This window comes from Carcharodon carcharias, chromosome 15 (assembly GCF_017639515.1).
Source record: "Carcharodon carcharias isolate sCarCar2 chromosome 15, sCarCar2.pri, whole genome shotgun sequence".
Taxonomy (NCBI): Eukaryota; Metazoa; Chordata; class Chondrichthyes; order Lamniformes; family Lamnidae; genus Carcharodon; species Carcharodon carcharias.
In genome coordinates, this window is record NC_054481.1 from 20401159 (window position 1) to 20421509 (window position 20351).

At 41.8% G+C, this 20351-nt stretch overlaps 1 protein-coding gene across 1 annotated transcript in view; it reads left to right on the top strand.

The window, feature by feature from the left end:
- The window catches only part of LOC121287977 (voltage-dependent T-type calcium channel subunit alpha-1H-like), a 617188-nt gene that overhangs the window by 476671 nt on the left and 120166 nt on the right, over positions 1-20351 (top strand). The window contains exons 10-11 of the mRNA XM_041206154.1: positions 14688-14839; positions 16021-16206. Coding sequence (XP_041062088.1) covers positions 14688-14839; positions 16021-16206 — 338 coding nt within the window. The remainder of the gene's footprint in view (positions 1-14687; positions 14840-16020; positions 16207-20351) is intronic.

The window sequence follows — 20351 nt, forward strand, 5'->3', positions numbered from 1 at the left end:
ATTTTTAAACTACTTTTTAACTGTGTAATTGATAAAAATGTAATCTAAAATAAGCTCTTCAACTTGTTCATAAAATGTATATATTTTAGGGTGAAAAAGAGGTTTGGTTCTGCTTAAGATAATGCAGAATTTAAAGATATATTCCTCTGCAATTTTGCTCCTAATCTTACATAATGTTAATGTTGTAATTTTTGTTGATGAGGTGCTGTGTACTTTCAGAAGTGTTCGGAATTGCGTTGACGATGTAAACATAATATTTATCAAATGATTTGATTAATGACCATAGATCAAACTCTGGCTTCTAGTTCCACTTGAAGGTCTTTCTCACAAAGACTTGATGTACATCCCCTTTAGTACTTGATTGTTTTCAAATGGGTTTTGTCCCCTTTACTCTGTGTTTGACATGGAGACAAATGAACAAGGTTGTGCAATGAAGGAACACAGCAACATTGTTACTGGCTGCATGCTTGTCTACCATGTTCAAGATTTAACCTTTAGACTGATGACAGTAAAATTAATCAGCATAGTACCTTCTCGTTTGTGCAGGAAGAGCTTTACTTTGTGGGCTGGGAGATATTGTGTGGTGCTAATCTGATGTCCAACATTGTGACACAACATGAATTTGTGTCCATAATTCCCCACTCAGTTCACATGGAAGCACTTGAAACAATTGATGCATTGAGAACTTGAAGGGCTGATCAATGTACTGGCATACATTTTATCCATCAATTACAGGTCAGCACTGCCAAAGGCCTGACATGGGTTGCTTGCTCTGTGCTTTATGAAATGGTGCAGTGCATGATGCCTGACAGGATTTTTTTTAGTAAATTATTTCTGTGACACTGCTAATGACTGTATTTGCCTTATCATTAACTAGTATTTTTACTTCAATTAAAATAATAGAATTTAAAATATTATAAACCAGATTTCACTGTCTTTCTTTCCTATTACAAGAAAACTATTGCTTTGTCCTTTCTTCTATCACAAATTTGCTGATCCCCCACATGTCAACCAGGAGCCTTCCCAGTAAATGACAACGTTATGCCCACTGGCAGCATGGCTGGCTCCCTCTGCAGGAATCATTTGCAACTGCCCCGATATTCCTCAAACTGTATGCAGTACTCCAGATTCTATCTACAGGGGTGTCAAGAGTTATGGGGAACAGGTAGGTAGGTGAAGTTGAGGCTAAGATCAGATTTTATTGAATTGAGGAGAAAGCTTGAGGAGCCATATGAGTATCTCCTGTTCCTATTTTTACGTTAGGTTCTTATAGGGTCTGACCAAGATTTTGTACAACTGAAGGATCACTCCCGTATTCTAACCCCCTTGAGAGGCCAACTTTCCGTTAGTCATTTTGATTATTTTTTGTATCTGTGCCCTGCCTTGTAGTGATTTTTCTATGCAGATACCTAAAATCCTTTGCATTTCCACAGTTCCTAGTCTTTTTCTGTTGTATTCAAATTTATATTTATTGGATTAAAAGTGGATGATCTCACAGTTCCCACATTGAACATCATCTGCTACCGTCTTACCCCTTCACTTAATCTGCCCATCTCTCTCTCTTACTGAAACATATAAAATTCTTAGATGGCTTGACAGTTTAAGTATTGAGAGGCTGTTTCCCGGTAGACGTTTAGATCTAGGGGTCATAGTCTTAGGAAAAGAGGTCAACCATTTAGGACTGAGATGAGAATAGTGAATCTTTGGAATTCTCTACTCCAGGAGGGTTGTGAATGCTCAGTTGTTGAGTATATTCAAGACTGAGATCAATATATTTCAATACATTTTTGGGCATTAAAGGAATCAAGGAATAAGGTGATAGGGCAAAAAAGTGGAGTTGTTGTAGAAGTTGAACTGCGATCTTATTGAATGGTGGAGCAGGCTTGAGGGAACGTATGGCCTACTCCTGCTAATTCTTATGTTCTTGTAACTTTTGCTCCCATCAACACAACTTGCTGTCCCCCCCCCCAACTTAGGCCTGAATCTCCATCGTGGCGAAAATTGCAGAAGTGGCTGGAAATCCTAAGTCCCAGCCCTGGACATTTCCTGGGGAGAATTTTTGGCTCAGCGAGCGGGGGCAGGGCCCACTCGCTGAGGCGTTTAATGATGAGGGGTGACGCCGGGCGTGCGTCCCAACGCCACCACATGTCACATAGATTTTCTGTTCGGCGGGCATGCAACCGAGTCGACTGTGCACCCACCGAACTGTCAAAGGCCTGTTAAGCCCATTAATTGACTAATTAAGGCTATTGAGAAAGCTTCCCATCTAACCTTAAGGTTGGCATGCAGGCGAAGAGCCCAGGCGGCCTTCGCATTTTTCATGGAACCTCATTCACGGGCGGGATGAAGTTTCACAAAGGGTTTATAAATTAAATAAACTTTTTAATTAAAGTTCATTGACATGTCTCAACTCATGTGATAATGTCACATGAGGGGACATGTCTTAATTTTTTTTTTCTTTACTAAAATTTTTAAAACTTAAAACTGATCTCCCTGAGGGGGAGACTTCTACACTCTTTTGCGTGCATGCGCGAAAGAGCACACTCCCGACTCAGGGAACCCGCACCTGCACAGGGAGCGCACAGCGCTTCCAGGCGCGCGTTACGCTGAGTGGGCCTTAATTGGCCCCCCCATGTAAAATGGTGGCGCAGACCCGTTCGGGGGCACCGATCGGATCCGTGCCCGCCCACACCCACTCCCCCGCCCAACCCCCCCTCCCCACCCATGAGGGGAAATCTCTTCCCCCTGTTTTCAAGGGGGTGGGAATTGGGGTGGGCCATTTAAATCATCAGCTACCTTCACGCAATTGTGAGCTTTGTGTCCCTGTAGTGTGAAACTCTTGAGTGTGCAGATTGGACCAGGTCATAGAAGGTCTAAATTTTGTGGATTTGTTTGGATAGCCAAATCTTTGGAGAGGTAAGGTACTCCTTTGGATCTGGTCCCGGGACACTTCTGGGGGAGGTCAGGCGCCTTCTGGGGTAGACCTGGTGTCCTTTGGATTTGTCAATAGTGGGCATAAATGTGCATAAAAAGTGCATAAACTCATTACTGTGAAGCTTATTGGAATTGTCAACAGGCCTGTCAAAATCAACTGTCAAAACTGCCAGAAGCACCTGTCAAAGGGAGCTGTCAGAATTATCAAGAGGGCCTTTCAAGACTGTCAAGAAGCCTTGTCAGAATGTCAAAGGGAGCTGTCAAGCTCTCAAGGCATTTAAAAGCCCTGTCCTTTAACTTTTTGGGAAAAAAAATGTCTGGAATATTAAAAAATAATTTCTTGCTATGGATGGGGAATAGGGAGTGTGCGGAGGGGGTGAGGGTTGGAGGGATGTTTTTTGTTTTATTGTTTTTTTTTTTCAAATTTTGACAAAGTGCTGGAGCATGGAGGCAGGTCTTCTGGTCAGCCCTCTTCCGCACCCAGCCGCCTCCGCACTCAAAAAGGGGATAGTGGGCCCAACTCCCCTATCACTCTACCACCCTGCCCAGAATGAAAATTGCAACTTCTGGGCCACATTTTCCCATTTGGGTTTGCTGAGCTGGGAGATGTCCCGACTCTGTGTTCCCAACCCGGGAGCAAAAATCCAGGACTTCGTGTCATCTGCAAATTTGAATATACAACTCGGTTCTTTCATCCAAGTCATTAGTGGAGTACAGAAAGTGCAGGGTAGAGCTTAAGAAAGCAATTAGGAGAGCAAAGAGGGGATATGAGAAAGCTCTGGCTGGTAAAAGTAGGGAAAATCCCAAGATATTCTATAAGTATACCAATGGGCAGAGGATAACCAGGGAAAGAGTAGGGCCCATAAGGGACCAAGAGGGCAATCTATGGGTGGAGCCAGAGGACATCGCTAGAGTGTTGAATGAATACTTCACATCCGTCTTCACCCAAGAGAATGAGGATGAAGGTATGGAACTCGGGGAGAGAGACTGCGAGGTTCTTGAGCAAATTGATATAGGGATTGACAAGCTATTGGAGGTGTTGGCAGGCTTAAAAGTGGACAAATCTCCAGGTCCAGATGATTTACATCCCAGACTGCTGAGGGAGGCAAAGGAGGAGATCACAGGCGCTCTGACCCAAATTTTTAATTCCTCTCTGGCCACGGGGGAGGTGCCAGAGGACCAGAGAACAGCTAATGTGGTTCTTCTATTTAAGAAGGGTTGTAGAGATAAGCCAGGGAACTGCAGGCCAGTGAGTCTCACGTCGGTGGTAGGGAAACTATTGGAGAAAGTTCTGAAGGAAAGTACCTATCTCCACTTGGAGAGGCAAGGTTTGATCAGGGATAGTCAGCATGGCTTTGTCAGAGGGAGGCCATGCCTAACAAATTTGATTGAATTTTCTGAGGAGGTGAGCAGGTGTGTAGATGAGAGTAGTACAGTTGATGTAGTTTATATGGATTTCAGCAAAGCCTTTGACAAGGTCCCACATGAGAGACTTATAAAGAAGGTAAATGCACATGGGATACAGGGTAATTTGATAAGGTGGATTCAAGATTGGCTTAGTTATAGGAGGCAGAGGGTGGTGACAAAAGAATGCTTTAGTGATTGGAAGCCAGTGTCCAGTGGTGTACCACAGGGATCTGTGCTCAGGTCCCTATTATTTTCATTTATATAAACGACATAGATGACTATGTGGGGGTTAGGATTAGTAAGTTTGCGGATGACACAAAGATTGGCCGGGTGGTTAACAGTGAGGTTGAGTGTCTTGGGCTACAGGAAGATATAGACGGGATGGTCAAATGGGCAGATAAGTGGCAGATGGAATTTAATCCTGAAAAGTGTGAGGTGATATACTTTGGAAGGAGTAATTTGACAACGGCATGACACTAGGAAGTTCTGAGGAACAAAGCAACCTTGGCATGTGTGTCCATAGATCTCTGAAGGCAGAGGGGCATTTAAGTGGGGTGCTGAAAAAGACATATGGGGCACTTGCCTTCATCAATCAAGGCATAGATTACAAAAGTAGGGAGGTGATGTTGGAGTTGTATAGAACCTTAGTGAAGCTACAGCTGGAGTACTGTGTGCATTTCTGGTTGCCACATTATAGGAAGGATGCGATTGCACTGGAGGGGATGCAGAGGAGATTCACCAGGGTGTTACCTGGGATGAAACATTTAAGTTATGAAGAGAGGTTGGATAGACTTGGGTTGTTTTCGTTGGAGCAGAGAAGACTGAGGGGCGACTTGATCGAGGTGTACAAGATTATGAGGGGCATGGACAGGGTGGATAGGGAGCAACTGTTCCCCTTAGTTGAAGAGTCAGTCACAAGGGGACATAAGTTCAAGGTGAGGGGCAGGAGGTTTAGGGGGCATGTGAGGAAAACCTTTTTAACAGCCTGGATGAACACTTGGCATGTCATAACATTCAAGGCTATGGGCCAAGTGCTGGTAAATGGGATTAGGTGGGTAGGTCAGGTGTTTCGCACGTGTCGGTGCAGACTAGATGGGCCAAAGGGCCTGTTCTGCACTGTGATTCTGTGATTCGTTAATATATATGGTGAAAAGCCGAGGCCCATCATGGAACACCAAGGAGCACCACTTGTCACATCCCAGCAATCAGAGAACATTCTCTTTATCCCTAATCCCCTTTGCCCACCTTCCAACCAATTCTAACCCAGGTCACAAATTTACCTCCAGTTCCATACACTACAATTTTTGTGAATAATCATGTGTGTGGAACCTTACCAAATGTCTTCCGGAAGTGCGGTAGACAATATACAAAGAAACTCCCCTTTCCCAGGGACATCCTCAAAAACTTCAACCAGATTATTCTGATATGATCTACCCTTGACAAATCTATGCTGACTCTCTTTGATCATGCTCATGCTTATCCAAGTATCCAATCATACAGTCTCTGATAGATTCCAGTAACTTCCCTGCAACTGGCAGATCTGTAAGCACTTCATCAATAGCCCAGCTTTGTTTAAGGGCTAGTTTACAGTGTGCCTTCAGCTTTGGCCCAAATGTGATCACCAAAATTGGATTCTCAAAGGCAGAGCAATAAAATGGAAAGCAAAACTGTTCAGGTGCACCGAAATTGATGATTGTCTCTTGTTGCAAGTTTTCTTGATCTTTGAATATCTGTTTTTCTGAAGCTTTCCCTGCCAAACCTTTAAAGGGTAAAAACAAAAAAAAACTGTTCAGTTCAGTGAAACTTTTATAAATAGAGCCATTGCCTTTAATTTAACTGATGAAATGGTTCTATCAGTTCCTGGAAGACTAAGGAGTAGCCTGCCATAAAAATCCCACTGAAAGTACATCATGGTATGACTACACAATTGCAGATGCTGAACGTTTGCAATTTGTTTTGCTGGGTAGGGCAGGGATTAACCATGTTTGCTTTTAATTAAATTAGAATTTGTTGAATCAGCCTTGATTGATGTGTGAGTAATGTCATCATCATTGTGCAGTGCTGTGTTTACAAGTATGTCACTGGCTATCCATGACCCTTGAAAAGAACTGTATTACTCTCTGCTGATAAGGTATTTCAAGTGAACACACACAAGACCAATTAATTGTATTTGGAACATATATGGAATTCACGACCTGAAAGAATGGTGGAAGCTGATTGAATAGTAACTCTTGAAACGAATGTGATCTATACTTGAAGAGGAAAGATATTGAAGGACTGTAGAGAAAGGAGTGGGACTAATTGGATAACTCTACTAAAAAGCCAGTACAGGCATGATGGACTGATTGGCCTTATGTGCTGTATGATTCTATGATTTTTGATAGTAAACTTCAATGATGGTCATTAAACTGGAATATTGTGTGTAAACCCAACATTTGGTTCTATCTACAAGAGCAGAAAATCTTGGAAAAACCCAGCAGATCTAGCAGCTTCTGTGGAGAAAGAAACAGAGTTAACGTTTCAAGCCCGTATGACTCTTCTTCAAAGCTCTGAAGAAGGGTCATACGGACTTGAAACATTAACCCTGTTTCTCTCTTCACAGATGCTACTAGACCCGCTGAGTTTTTTCCAGCATTTTCTGTTGTTGTTTCATATTTCCAGCATCGGCAGTATTTTGCTTTTATCTTTGATTCTACCTACCTTTGTGAACATTTGGCAACAGGACGTTTTAGTTGCTGGTTTCCAATTATTGCATAATTATGCAGCAATGAGGGCTGTGATGTTGCAATGGATTAGGATGCATTTAGAAGCAGCCCAGACTGGTGGGAGGACAAGCTCCTGTCTCTGACAGCTGTTGGGGCCTGGCTTTAAATGATAGTCACATTTCCTACCAAGCAGAAATCCACAACTTAAACACCCACTGTCACTAAATTGGCAGTCTTATTGTGGAAAGCTGTAGAGTGGCAGGTGTGTGAACTGGAACAATGAACTGTAAGAAGTACTATGAGGAGATTGGAATTAAGGCACAATGATGGGCTAATAAGGAGCTTTGTGTGTCTGAGCTATATCTAGTATAATATTTGATATTAGCAGGATGAGTGTGTGAAAAGAAAGATGCGTGTTCTTAGGTTTTTCTTTTTGCCTTATCAATAAAATGGTAATATGAGAGCCTTTTTTAAAGTTTTGTAGAGGGGCTAGTGACAGTCAGTTTCCATCATTTTGCTAACAGCTCATCCTCCACTGCACATTAAAATTATGATCTAAGTCATGCCGAGAAATCTGTAATTTCCTGCACATACTTATACTGTGTTTTCCAGCTCTGTTTTGTGAAACTGAGAACATGTTTTTGAAAAGCTGACAATGCCCCCCCAGCCTTTTACTTTACAAGTCTGTGGAACTGAGAAAGGCAGTAAGATCCATCGCCATGTTATCTGTAGTTTGCAAAAGTGCAGACATAACATTTCAAGTACTAGATCTTTATGATGTTTAATGGTTTGTTTTAGCCCCAAACTGTTTTCTTTCATAGTGTGGTGTGCCCTTTGAGCTGTTCAGCACACGTGCATACAGTAAGTGCTGTGGGCTTGACTGGTGGTGTTTTTAGAAGAGACATGATTTCAAATTTGTTCCTCTGGTGGTTAAAAATAACACCCCCACCATCCACCGTGCCCCCACCACCCCTGTATCCCAAAGTGAGCCTGTGTTTCTCAGCATTTTGCTGCTCATCAGTTTGGTGACAATTTCCAACCACAGCAGAAATTACTGTTGAATTTGCAAATGCATTTAAAGCTCTGGTCACAACTTGTCAATACAATAATACTTATGGCAATGTTTATTTTATAGCCAGGCTTTCACACTGTCAGCTTCTGAATTTTGAAGGAAGCATTTTTATCCCTTGTGCACTACCGTGTTAACTAATGAATATTAACAAAAACATTTTAACAATTAATAGGTTTCAAATACCCCAGAGTCTTATTTTTGTTAAATCTTGATTTTATTTTAATCATGACTGAGTAGTTATTCAAGAAATCTTAAGTTGATACGCTCTAAATAATGTCAAGAAACTCTGTTAGTGTTCAAGCCCGTTGCTCAGCCAATTTAATGGAACCTTTTTAACAACCAGCATTTTTCATCATCAGAATTGAGCTTTTTCATAGCCTTTTGCCTTTCATCCTGTAGCACAGGCTGTAAAAGAGATCTCATAATCATTGCCAAACGAGCAAAGCCACAGCATATCATTACACTATATCATTTGCTGAAGTATATAGATTAATAGGAATTAGTCTATTGACATTCAATGCTGATAAGATTCATTACTTCTGTGTTGTCTAAGGGGAATACATTTTCAGATGACTCATAGCATAAATGTTTAATTAACTGGAAACTACAACCATGCTAAATTAATTTTATATTTGCAATAATTTAACATTCCATGAGCACAGTTTTCTTTGCAGCATGAATCTTAATTGTATTTTCAAATCATTTTAAAAATGGGTGCCTTTTCCTACACTTTGTTATTACTGTAGCTGCTTAGTGTTTAAAATGGTAACAATTTGCATTCAGTAAACTTAATTTCAGTCTATTGCTCAATGTTGGGTGTCTATCGTTCAGTGCATTTTTGAACTTGTTTATGTCACTTCATTATCTACTGGCACATGTAATGAGGTATGCGATATGTAACATGGAAAGTTGCAACTAGTTGGGTATGACATGTTTTGCATAATAGGGACAAATAGTGGGTGAATATGGGTGACAAGTTTTATTGGGGCACTCATTCTGATAGTGCAATGCCTCTTTGTTTACTTAACACAGTTTAAAGAAGCTGCAAAAATACATTTGGATGTTATTTTAGACAATCTGGTTTAACTTGCATCGTTCATGCATGAAATGGATTTATTTTATGCTTTGAGTTCTCTCTTTAGCAGCCTATACAGCCTTATTATTAACTGTGAATTGAATTTTTTAGGAACTGAGATATAACATTGGGATTTGTCCCACATGATCATGTTAGAAGGAATCAGACAGGTTTCTATTGAATACAAGGAATCCTATTGGGTAGATTTTAACTTGTTGAGCTTTCAGAGAGAATGGTGATACGGGCTGGGAGAGAAGCATCCCACAAAGAGGCTTAGACCTTTTTAATTCCTGTACTTTATTTTTATATAATTCATCATGGTCTCCCACCCAAAATTAGGAATTGCGGGCAGAAGCCCTAGGATGCTCCTGGGCATGAAATTAGTGCTGAGATCCAAGGTTCCCCAGGGTCTGCTGTTGCTGGGAGATTTATTTTTTTGATGAAATTTTTGCTCTCTTTAGGATTGGCGTTTTAATTTCTGTTCTGCTTCCTCTATTCTTTGTAAATTTAAATTAATTTGAAAGTTAATAATTAATTTGTTACTTGTTCAGAGTCTTAAATTTGGGTTGGTTAAGACTGCAGAACCCAAGGACTCCCTGTAGGCCTTTGGGAGGACTCTTCTGTTTCTCCATACTCTCAATGAACCCTTAGAAAGCGCATTTTAAGTACTTAGCTTGGAGGCTTTGACATCCCCTTCCATGATGTGGCTTTTGGAGTTGGCCCATGCAAGCCTCCCAATTTTGAGGGTTAATATTGCATTAAAATGCCAATGACATCATCAGGCTGCAATTTTTCAATGTATCGTAGACCCCTTGCCTGCCTAAGGCAAGTTGCTCTCCCATGCCTGTTTCGAAGTAAGTTATAAAGGTTGGAATATGACATGACTTTTGTGAATTTTTTCTGGAATTTGTTGAAGTTTGGATATCCCAGACTAAAATATATAAAATCATTTATTAGCAATTTGTTTGTTATAATTTGGATAATGCGTAGTAATGATAAGGTAAGCATATGAGCAGTGAAATATTCTGCCATTCTATATTGGTGTTGCCTTTATCCTTTCTTGAAATCTGTACAAAACAACCAATCTGAGTTGACGAAATTTTTGCTCACTTTAGGTTTGGAGTTTTAATTTCTGTTCTGCTTCCTCTATTCTTTGTAAATTTAAATTAATTTTGAAAATTAATAATTAATTTGTTACTTGTTAAGCAAATGAGTCTTAAATTTGGTTTACAGCTTCCATGTGAGCAGTTTGCTACAATTTTAATTATTATTGACAACTGATATTAACTTTATTGATGCAAAAGTAATGAGAACTGGAAAATGCTCCCACAGATTTCACGCTAAAACCTGTAAGGAATTTAAATTATATCCAGGTTTTCGGGGACTCTGGGCTGGGTTGCTCACTTTGACCTTTAGCTAGTAGTGCTCTTTCTACTCTTTGTTATCATGTATCCTACATATATTGCATCATCTGTCATGTGATGATTAATGTTCCTCAATCTATAGTGACTGATGATGCCCCTTTTCCTTTGACATTTCACCACGCATTCTCTGTTCAAGTGAACACTGTGTTGACAACATAGCCAGTGTTTATCACTTTGAGTGACTAATTGTCAAAGCAAAGGTTCCATTTTTGGATTAAAAATTATACGTTGCAACTAACGAGTACCTGGTGAGAAGATGAGACTCGCTTTCAATTTCAGCACTTCAAGATATTTATAAACTCTTTTGTGTTTTGCCTGTGCAATTGGTGACATCATTCCCATCTACCACAAAACATGGAGCCTTCCAGTCGATTTTAAATGAAGGCTTCTAAAACTAATATCCAGTATAAAGGAGAAGTTCTTTTTCTCACCTGACAGATAACATCTTATTTTCAAGTTTGTGATTAGCGTCTCACTAGTTTTCAGAAGTACCAGTCTTGTGACTCAATCATGGGATTGCATAACTATAAAATACTATGGTTATCCTATTTGTTACTAAACTTGTGATAAAATGGTACAGTAGTTTCAACCTTTGGGGGCATATTTTTTAATATATTTTTCATAATTGAGATTAAGCCTGGTCAGGCAAGTGAGCACTAAGTTCCAGTGTTAACTCCTAGCCCTTAACTTCCCAGTTATAATACAGTTATATTAACAAGTTTAGTCTGTATACATTCCACCAACTGCAAAGCTTTTATTAATGTGAAGCTAGGAAGGAATAGAAACCTAAGTCTCTACTGAGTTTATGCAGCCTAGAAATGAACTTTGGCTACATAAAAATGTAAAAGTTGTGTTTTAACTTTTTGCAGTTTACCATTGAAAATGCCAGGTACACATGAACGGAATATGAATAGCTCCATCTGTTAAATACCAATAGACACAGGAAAACAGGAGCCCTCATTATTTTTGGATGTTATGTTATAAGAGTTACCCTGCCCGGCCCCTCTATAAGTCAGTTTTTGTGCTGTTGCAAAGCAAGAATTAGCCATCAACTTTTAAGTGTTGCATTCAAGTGCTGATTTTGTCCATCGTGGACATTCCATCAATCATCAGAAACCTTTGGGGCAAAGAATTAGTTGGGATTTGAGAATAGTACTGATACAATTGGGTGAGGTGTGCCAGCAGATTTCAATATTCTGCTCTTGTTTGATAATACAGCATAACATTTAACACAGACTGAAATGTGTTAGAAAGCAACGACATATTGAAAGGTTCATATGAGAGCCTAAGAAATTTATCAGTGTCATCTAAATGTTTAAATTTGTCGGGCACACCGATATCTGTTTTCTTATATATGTGTATATATTGATATAAAAGGCATTATTCATGTCATAGAACAAAATGTGGTGCCTGACAAATGTATCAAGAAGCACTGGTAATGCTTACCAGAATTACACATACTAATTTTAAAATGTAATGCCTCTGAGTCATGTTTAATCATAGTCAACTTTGTTCTTCTGCTTTGTGCTGATGTGAAAAGGCTGCTTGTAAAATAATCGGATGAGCTATATAGATTTTTGATTCAGGAGGTAGTGCTTAAATTATTACTCTACCAGTCGTCACTGTAATTCCCTTAAGTTGATTAAAAGTTTTATTCTTTGTTTATTTTCTTATGGTAGTACACTTTGTGTCAGGTTCATGAGCAGGTGCATCACTGGACCATTTTAAAATTTTGATGATACTCATGATTCCTCGGTGAGTCTTTCAAATCTCCACATTGTCAGGAAGCTATAATAATTTTCATAATGTTATTTGGCATTTATTGTAAAGTAGAGTAATAGTGGGATCTGTGTCTATGTGTGTGTATGTGTCTGTGTGTGACGGACCTAATTGAATTAGAGACAGCTGGTCTGAAGGCTTTGATGTAAGAAGAGAAGCTAGGTTTGGAATGCTAAATAGGTAAACATAGGTGAAGTTTTGGAATGTGAGGTTTAAAGGGAACTTTTGCATTTTTAAATAAACCAGGGTAGCTTGAAATGTTTCACCTAGCCAGAAGAAGTTAAGAAACAGCGTGCTTATTTTTCCCAAAGATTACTGGCAAAATTAGTACTATGATAGATTCCTATTATTAGAGAGGTAAAGTCTAAAGACAGAGTGAAACAATGGGAATTTGCATTCAAAGGGGAAAATGTGTATAAAGGAGAGAAGGCTGTGTGTAAGGGCAGGCATTTTAAGATTTAACAAGTGTGAAAAGCCTCCAGCATCTAAGCCTCAAGCTGCGGTCTACAATGAACCGAAGCTGAGAAAAACTCACTTTGAATTTGACTGTCTAGGCTTTGCCTGGATCTGTTTAAATCTATGTGTTTTACTATTGCTTTAACGGAAGTGTAACTGGGAGCTAGATTAATTAGAGGATTTAGAAGTTATTATAGCAATAAGTTGTAGACATATGTATGGGCTTACGATCTTTTCTTTTATTAATAAAGGTTCAATTTAGTTTTGAAAAAACCTCTAAACCTTGGCGGCTTTCATTTTAATGAATTCAAAGCCCGTATCTTGAAGTACATACAAATTGCAAGTAGTTGTGGCAGCTGCTTCAAGTTTCCCTCTGGGATTTGAGCAACTTGGCATTTACCATAATTTAACATGCCTGCCATAACAACATCGTCATATAAACTTGGCTTGTGTCATTTCATACTGATGCATGCTTAACCCAACTATAACGTTGACATGAAGAGTGTGTTCATTGCTTAAGGACAAGGTCCTGGGTGAACGCTCGTGCTGATTATAGTTTCCTCTTCCCACCCCAAAATTAAGAATAGCAACAGGAAAATAGTTGGATTAAGAAGAGTCTATTAAAGTTTGGCATCTAATGCATATTGATTGTTCATTTTTTCTTTATGTTTGGAAGGATAATCTTTCTTTGCATGTGGTGTGGAGCTCCTAAGCTCTTTGAAGCCCAGACTTCTGTTTCAAGCAGATATTTCATAAACAATCCAGCTATAAGAGGAAGGGAAACTATCCATTTGTTGAGGTGAATCTCCCATTTATTGGGGTGAATCCCCAACCTAGCTGGTTAGCAAAGGAAGTGGGAGGAAATTGGAGGGACAGTCATCCCACCCAGCCTTTCTACGCACTCCAGTAACAACTTGAGTGGCATTCTGAGAGCAGGTCATCTCAACATCTTCATGATCAAAAATCACGTTATGGGAGAAGGGGAAGAAGTGTGAAGGGAAGAGTAAAGTTTTATACAGCTTTACAATGAATTCTTATCCAGCAATGGACAAGAGCCCTTAAGGTATTGATTGCATGCTTCATGCTCATGTTGTCCAGCAGATTTCCAAACTAAAGGCTGAATTTATTCTCGTGACATTTGAAATTGTCAAAATTTTATCTGTTGAAATGGCATTTGCTTGTGTCAATTTTATAGGCAGTCACATTATTGTAGATGTCATTAAGTGGTATACTCTTAAATAACTCCTGAAAATGTTTCATTATGAAAAATACATATTTTTCAAATAACTTCAGGTACTGGAATAGTGCTGATTGCTTTAGGAACATGGGAACAGGAGTAGGCCATTCTGCCCCTTGACCCTGTTGGATCATGACTGAACTGCATCACAATGCCATTTACCCGTTTTGTTTCCATAACACTTAATACCCTTGCCTAACAAAAAATTATCTTTCTCAGTTTTGAAATTTTAAATTGACCCAGTCTCAACAGCTTTTTGGGGGGAGAGTTCCAAATCTTCACTACTCTTTGTGTGAAGAGGTGCTTCCTGAATTCACCCCTGGATTGCCTTATCCTAATTTTAAGATGATGCCACCTTTGTTCTGGGCTCCCTGACCAGAATAAATAGTTTCTCTCTATCTACCCAATCAAACGTATTAATCATCTTAAGCGTTTCAATTCAATCACCCTTTAACCTTCTTTACTCAAAGAAATACAAGGTTAGTTTGTTTTTAAATTAAATTATTACACCATTTACTCATAATGGATGTGATTATAGCATTCATCGATGAAAATATGTTATTGATTTGCTCACAGGGAATTTCAAATCTTTTCACAGCCCGAAGAGCTTACCAATGCCCTGGAGATCAGCAACATTGTATTTACCAGCATGTTTGCCTTGGAAATGATTCTTAAACTTCTCGCATTTGGTATTTTTGGTTATATTAAGAATCCATACAACATCTTTGATGGAATTGTTGTCATTATCAGGTAGGCTTACAATACTGGTTTCTTTTTTTTTGTGGCATATGTTTGAACTTCTATTTGTTTGGTGAAAACACTTTGCTGTAGTTTGAAAATTGGAGTTTGGAGCAACTCATCAGCCATTAAAATTTTTCCAATCTCTGCCCCCATACGGGACTTAGCAGTGTAACCAACTATCTGTGAAAAGGCTTAAAAAAAGAAAGAGGGTCAATCTTCAGATGTAATAGTCGATCCTTTCTACTCAACATGTGACCAGAACAGAAAACCAAATAAGAAACCTGAGTTACAGCGTGGAGCTGATCATATGATTCAAGGTACCCTAAGTGCAGCCACACACGAAATTAAGAAGTAGTTATGCTTGATTGGTGTGCCCACTCACTGGTTGTAGACTTCCTCACTCACTCTGTCTTTGGAGTAAGTTGACAGCTTACACAACCCCCTAGAAGGAGGAAACTTAGCTGGTCTAAACACCTGCATCTGGCTTTGCTCCCTCTCAGACACTGTTCATCCCGGGACAGACTTTCTCTTTGGTTTCAAGCCTAGTTCTTTGCATTTAGGCTTTCCAATCCCTCAGCCCAGGACCCTCATCTGACTGCAGCTTCCTGCAGTAGAATGGGAGCCAAATGAGACTTGATAGAAAGTTTGAAATCTAAAGATGGGAAAGAGGACTAATCACAAGTTGAAAATATTGTTCTGATACATTTTTTCATTAAAGTAGTTGGCCAAAAGCATCCAGTGTGATATGATTACGAAAGGCATTTTTATGAGATTCCCTCATCTGCTATTTTAGAGAAAGCATTGTTGTGTTTATTTTAAACAGATTAATTAATTTGTTCATATTTGAATAGTGCAATTTCAACCCTAAAATATTTAAATTTGATTGTTTGAGGCTATCTTTACTGTTGAGTTGTATTTATTCATTGATAATTTCCTCATGCCTGGATCCACTAGTTTTCCATAAGTTGCTTTTATGCTGTTTCATATGAAGATCAGTCACAGCCATGTGAAGAAATGTAATAATATTATAAATCTCCTGAGCCAGCCCTCTGAGCATGAAGAAGTTAACAAACAACTTTAAGAATTACTAACCTGAGAACAAGCTTAAAAAAAAAGTCTTTCAGAGAGACTGACCCTCCTGCTCATCCTAAAAATAAGGCGATAAACATAATTTTCTTGTTTATTATTAGTGTGTGGGAAATTATCGGTCAGTCTGATGGTGGCCTTTCAGTGCTGAGAACATTCCGGCTGCTCCGAGTTTTGAAGCTGGTCCGTTTCCTGCCGGCATTGCGACGCCAGCTGGTGGTTCTGATGAAAACCATGGACAATGTGGCTACATTCTGCATGCTGCTCATGCTGTTCATATTTATCTTCAGGTGATTATGAAAACTCATTTGCATGGTAATTTAGCGCAATATGTTTTATTGCAGCGTAGCTAATTTAATTTTACTCACCGTGCGACATATGAAAATGACAGACGGGAGAGGACCAGCTGGTCCATTGCGCCCGACCCACACTCATGATGGCTCGAGCATCATGAGAACACGCTCCCTTAACTGCCCAACCCTGTCCAACCCCACTCCCGACTGTAGTCATGCAATTTACTGGAAGAGGGAAAAATCCCAGGGATAATAAGGAAAAAATTGTTCAAGGAAAATTCTTCTCAGATGCCCTCAGGAAATCACATAGACCATCAACCCTTTCTGTAAAGATGTGATGTAATCTTTGTCCTAGTCAAGAAAGTCCAGCTCCTTCTTTGATCATTGGCCGGAATCGCCTGGCCCCATTGATGGCAGATGTCATGGTAGGTGGGTAGGGGAATGACAATATGGTGAGAAGGCCACAAAATCAGTTTCATGCCGGAGTGAAATCGCAGCGGGACCGTCGATGGTGTCCGTCATGGTGGAATGTGAATCCCGTTGGAAGCCGGTGAGAACCCAATTTTCATCCCAGGAATGGGATGTAAAGTAAGGCCCGACCAGAATAATCCGCCCATGCCAGATTTACTGTTATGCTGGTGGGAAAACACGCTGGCCCAGAACAGACCTGGACAAGTGCGACGTGCAGAAGTCAGAGCTTACCTTTAGGGCCTTGCTCAGGTCACAGATACCTGAGTAGAAGAAGAAGATGCAGGAGCCCCACAGCTACCGGACCCTGGGTGGATTCTCATGGACATGGCTCCACCACGAAGCACCTCACGGAAGGTGGGAGATCTCCATTGGTGATTCGGGTCTGCTTCAGAAGATCATGGCCATGGGCTGCTATGGATGGTCGGTGAGGGGGTGGGGGAGAGGAAGGCCTAGGTGTGACTGGGAGAGGAAAGTGTACTGGGGGGGTTGAGGTTGAGAGCAGGGGTATGAAGTTGTCAGGGGTGGGAGGTCGGGGGGAGAGAACGAAGGTGTTGGGAGGAGGTGAGGTTGGGAAGGAGGAGGATTGGTGGGGAGGCGGGAGTAACAGGGAGAACTCAGCAAGTGAGGAGGTAGGTATAAAGGAGGCAATTTGGGGTGGGAGGGAGTTCAGAGGGGGAAGGTATCCGGGCAGAGGAGGAAGTTCAGAGGGGGGAAGGTGTCTAGGTGGAGGAGGGAGTAAGGATGGAGGAGGGAGAAAGTGGGGGTATGTCCAGGTGAATGTACAAGGGAGGGGTCTGTGGAGTCAATGACTGCTTCCTGAGGAGCGAACTGAGGCTGGGTGTGGTAGGAGGGGATTATTTAAATTTATTATTTAAAGGCGAGAAACTTCAGAATGCTTCAGTGCAGAGGGATCTGGATCTGAAAGCTAGTATGTAGGTACAGCAGGTAATAAGGAAGGCAAATGAAATTTTGGCATTTATTGCTAAAGGAATATGATATAAAAATAGGGAAGTGTTGTTGCAACTGTACAAGGCATTGGTGAGACCGCATCTGGAGTACGTGCACACTTTTGACCCCCTTACTTGAGAAAGGATGTGGTTGCATTGGAGGCAGTTCAGAGGAGGTTCACTAGATTGATTCCAGAGATGCAGGGCTTGTCTTATGAGAAGAGATTGCGCAGTTTAGGCCTTTTATCACTAGAGTTTAGAAGGATGAGAGGAGATCTAATTGGGGTATATAAGATGCTAAAGGGGATAGACAAAGTAGACGTGGAGCAGATGTTTCCCCTTCTGGGGCATTCTAGAATGAGAGGCCACAGTTGTAGGCTAAGGGATGGTAGATTTAAATCAGAGATGAAGAGAAATTACTTTTCTCAAAGGGTCGTGAATCTGTGGAATTCACTAAATCAGAGTGCAGTGGATGCCGGGACACTGAATAAATTTAAGGAGGAGGTAGATGGATTTTTAATTAGTAACAGGTTGAAAGGTTATTGGGAGAGGGCAGGAAATTGGAGTTGAGGCCGAAATGAGATCAGCTATGATCGTAATGAATGACGGGGCAGGCTCGAGAGGCTGAATTGCCTACTCCTGCTCCTAGTTCTTATGTTCTTCTTATGGGGTGAGTATGAGAGCGGGCAGAGGGAACCAGTAGGATGGGAGGGTGTGGGTGCTTCAGTAGCAGTAGGAGGGACGGCGTGGGTGGTTGGTGGATACTCAGAGGCAGTCACGGACCCTGGGGGTGGGAAGGAGGAGATCGGGGAGGTCATCATGGATGGGGGTGGGATTCTCAGAAAGGTAGAGAACATGTACGTTCACCGGGACATCCTGGAAAGAAAAGGGTTCGGGTTGGTCGGTGACGGTGGGGAGGTGAAAGATGATGCCAGAGGGTTAACAGTGATGGGTAAAGGACATGGGCGACTGGGGGAAGGGAAAGGATGGGGAGCTAACAGTATACTTCTCTACCACCATGGTTATCAAAATCCAAAGTGAGCGGAGCCTCATGTTGGACGGGCACAAGCGCTGTTTGCGAGTGCAGCCAGTGGCTGGGCAGAGATACAGGTCAGCTCAGATGGACAACTGAAAGAGAAACCCAGCAGGCAGCATTGACAATGCTTAGGACAGGAAGATGAGTGTGATGGATGAAGGCTCTGCATGCGTGGGAAAGTGCTTGCACAAGGCTCTGAAAAGCCCTGCCCCACACACACTTTTCCGTCCAGAATCACTCATGGTCCAGCTGCATGCAGCTGAACTGCTAGTGGGGGGCAATGCTGTGGGAGGACTCGCGAAGCCTGTCAATGAAGCTGAAAGACAATGTTACACATTAATCAGTGAAAGTAATATATTTTTAGATTATAAAGTGTCAAAATGTGTTCACCCGTGCAACCATGGGTGATCAGAATTTCTTAATTTTTTTAGGCCTGCCACTTCTTCTACATACTGCCCTGATATCCGTAGCAGGGGTTGAGACAGCCTGTGTAATGGTCAGCCCTAGCCCTTCTGATGGCTTTGGCATGTGTCCTCTGAAGATCCGAGGCCTTGAGAGTCCCAGCTTTCTTTGGCTGCCCTCCTGTGGGCCAGCTGCTCCCTCTGCGGTGACAGGGAATGAGGTTGAGGGGTGTCACAGGCACAGGGGACTCGGAGGGAGAGGACAACCTCTGAGGTTACTGAGTGGATGGTCCAGGGCTGTCCAGCTGCTGCTCCTCCTCCCTTCGGGTGCCCAGGGGCCTCGGCCTGACTCCTTGAGGGAAAGGAGCACCTCAAGGGATGTCTCGTGTTGCCACTGCAGGAACTCACCTGTGGCTACTGCAATGGAGTACAGGTCTGCATGCATCTCCGTGTTCTGCTGAACCAGGATCTTCTTGGAATCCACCATCCTCCCCATGGAGACCTCCATATGCACACATGTGGGCACAGCTGCATTAGAGAGCAGGCGGACGGACTCCTCTGACTTGCATGCCACTCTGCAGATGGCTTGCAATAGCTCTGCGTGTTTTTTTCCAGCCTCCTGCTGATTCTTGACAATGAGTTGGAAGGCCGAATCCAGAGGCTCATCATCTGACTTGGACCTATCAGATGCCTCTTCCCCAGCAGGCCTTCTAGTGCCAGCAGGCTCAGCTGAACCTGCCTCCTTCTGCTGCAAACACGCGTCCATGCAGTGACCACCAGATTGTGAACCCAAGCCTGCTCTAGATCTAGGTCCTACTGAAGTGTGTGTCTCTGCGCTGGTGGAGGGTGTGGGTAAGCATTGTGGAGGGTTTCCCAGGCTGCTTATTCCCAGCAGTTCAATGGAGGAGATGTCCTATAGGCTGGAGGTGGGGACGTGGACTGAGCTGAGGGACTGGCTGGCTGAGGGCGTCAGTCGCTTGGCAGAGCTCCCTGTGAGCCAAAGTAGAGATAATTAGTGCGTGGCAGCAGAGTTAAAAACAGGAAAGAGAGGGTTCTCACAGTTGCATTGAGAAAGGGATAACATACAGCAGGATCCTCACGTGGGTGATGATCACCGACCTCACCGTGACGCAGGCAGGTTTCACATTCTCACCAGTCAGCACGATGGCACACTCCTCAAAGTGAGTGAAGGGCCTAATGTGAGCCACACCACCCCCAATCTGGGACCTGTCCCTGCTGTTGTGAGCCAGCTTCTCCTGCATGAAAACAGATGGAGAGAGTATGAGC